The sequence below is a fragment of the Rattus norvegicus genome, chromosome 7 (genome assembly GCF_021556685.1).
Source record: "Rattus norvegicus strain SHRSP/BbbUtx chromosome 7, alternate assembly SHRSP_T2T, whole genome shotgun sequence".
Classification (NCBI taxonomy): Eukaryota; Metazoa; Chordata; class Mammalia; order Rodentia; family Muridae; genus Rattus; species Rattus norvegicus.
In genome coordinates, this window is record NC_141540.1 from 18,037,388 (window position 1) to 18,038,955 (window position 1,568).

General features: G+C 46.4%; 1 protein-coding gene across 1 annotated transcript; it reads right to left on the reverse strand.

Moving 5' to 3' along the window:
- Positions 1-244: 244 nt before the first annotated feature.
- Positions 245-1,201, reverse strand: Or10h1d (olfactory receptor family 10 subfamily H member 1D). Its single transcript, NM_001000416.1, is given in 1 exon segment — positions 245-1,201. A coding segment is annotated over 1 exon segment (957 nt).
- Positions 1,202-1,568: the final 367 nt, after the last annotated feature.

The window sequence follows — 1,568 nt, forward strand, 5'->3', positions numbered from 1 at the left end:
AGTTGAGTACTTCATAACATTTCCTGTAGCATACTGGAATGGTCAAATATCATTCTTGGCATGGTCTTACTTTTATTTCCACAAATAAATCCCAGATATTAATGCTTTCATGTATACTGGCATATGATTACAAAAGTTTTGTCAACATGAAAGTATCATAAATAAGCAGATAGTGAAGCAATGTCTAATATAGTCAAATTCAATAAACCAATTTAGTTATTCTTAAGAATTTTCTTGTAAGTCATTACATTTTCTCTGGATAGAGTTTGCTTAAGAAGGCCTTCTTCATGGCATTCTTTAGCTCCTTGTTCCTGAGGCTGAAGATGATAGGACTAAGGAAAGGGGTGAGGACTGTATAGGTGATACCCATCAGAGTATCTCCTTCCAGAGACTTGGGACCCTTAGGCTTGAGGTAGATGACAGAGGCAAAGCCGTAATGTACAACCACTACTGTGAGGTGGGATGCACATGTGGAGAAAGCCTTGTGCCGACCCTCAGCTGATGGTATCTTCAAGATGGTAGCCACAATGAAGGCATAGGAGAGGAGGATGAGGAGAAAGCATCCCAGGAGGGCTGTGATGCACACCATCCCCACACCCTTTGCCACTGCCAGTACATTCTTTCCACATGCCAACTTCAGTAGAGGTGGGACATGACAAGCAAAATGGTGGATCTCACTGGGTCCACAGAATGTGAGGTTGAAAATGGCTGTTGTCACCACTGTCCCCATGAATGATCCACCAACCCAGGACCAGGCAACCAGGCAGGCACAGCCACGGGGGCTCATGAGCACATTGTATCTCAGTGGGTGACAGATAGCCACATAGCGGTCTTAGCCCATGACGGTGAGTAGAAAGGAGTGGGTGAAGCCAAACATGAAGGAGAAGAACATCTGGCTGGCACAGGCCAGAAGGGCGATGGAGTGAAGCGCAGAGAGCAGGTCGGCCAACATGCGTGGGATGATGGCAAAGGTGTAGAAAATCTCAGAGATGGAGAGGGCGTACAGGAAGCGGTACATGGGTGTGTGGAGACTGTGTTCACTCCAGATGGTGGCCATGATGAGCAGGTTGCCTAGCAGTGTGAAGAGGTACATGAGCAGGAACAGCAGGAAGAACATCAGCTGAAGATGAGGGAAGGTAGAGAAGCCAATGAGGATGAACTCTGACACAAAGGTGTAGTTTCTCCCCAACGTGACAGCCATACCTGAAAGGGATGAAGGAATATCACTAACTAAGATCATGGTGTGCTAGTACTTGAGAATGTGCGTGTGTGTGTGTGCGTGTGTGTGTGTGTGTGTGTGTGTGTGTGTGTGTGTGTGTGTGGTGTATCTACAAGTGTTGTAGGTGAGTTCTGTTTCCTATTGCTCATGCAGGGTAACCAGAAGAGGGACAGAGTATCCTCTATTAACATCATTGAGTCAGAACCTTGTTCTGAACCTGGAGCCCAAGCTTTATTGACTGGACCGGGAGCCAGGATGCTATAAGATTCCCTTGTGTCTGTTCTTGTGCTATAGCTACAGGGGTACACAGGATCCCTAACATGTTATGTAGGTCTGGGTTCTAAACACT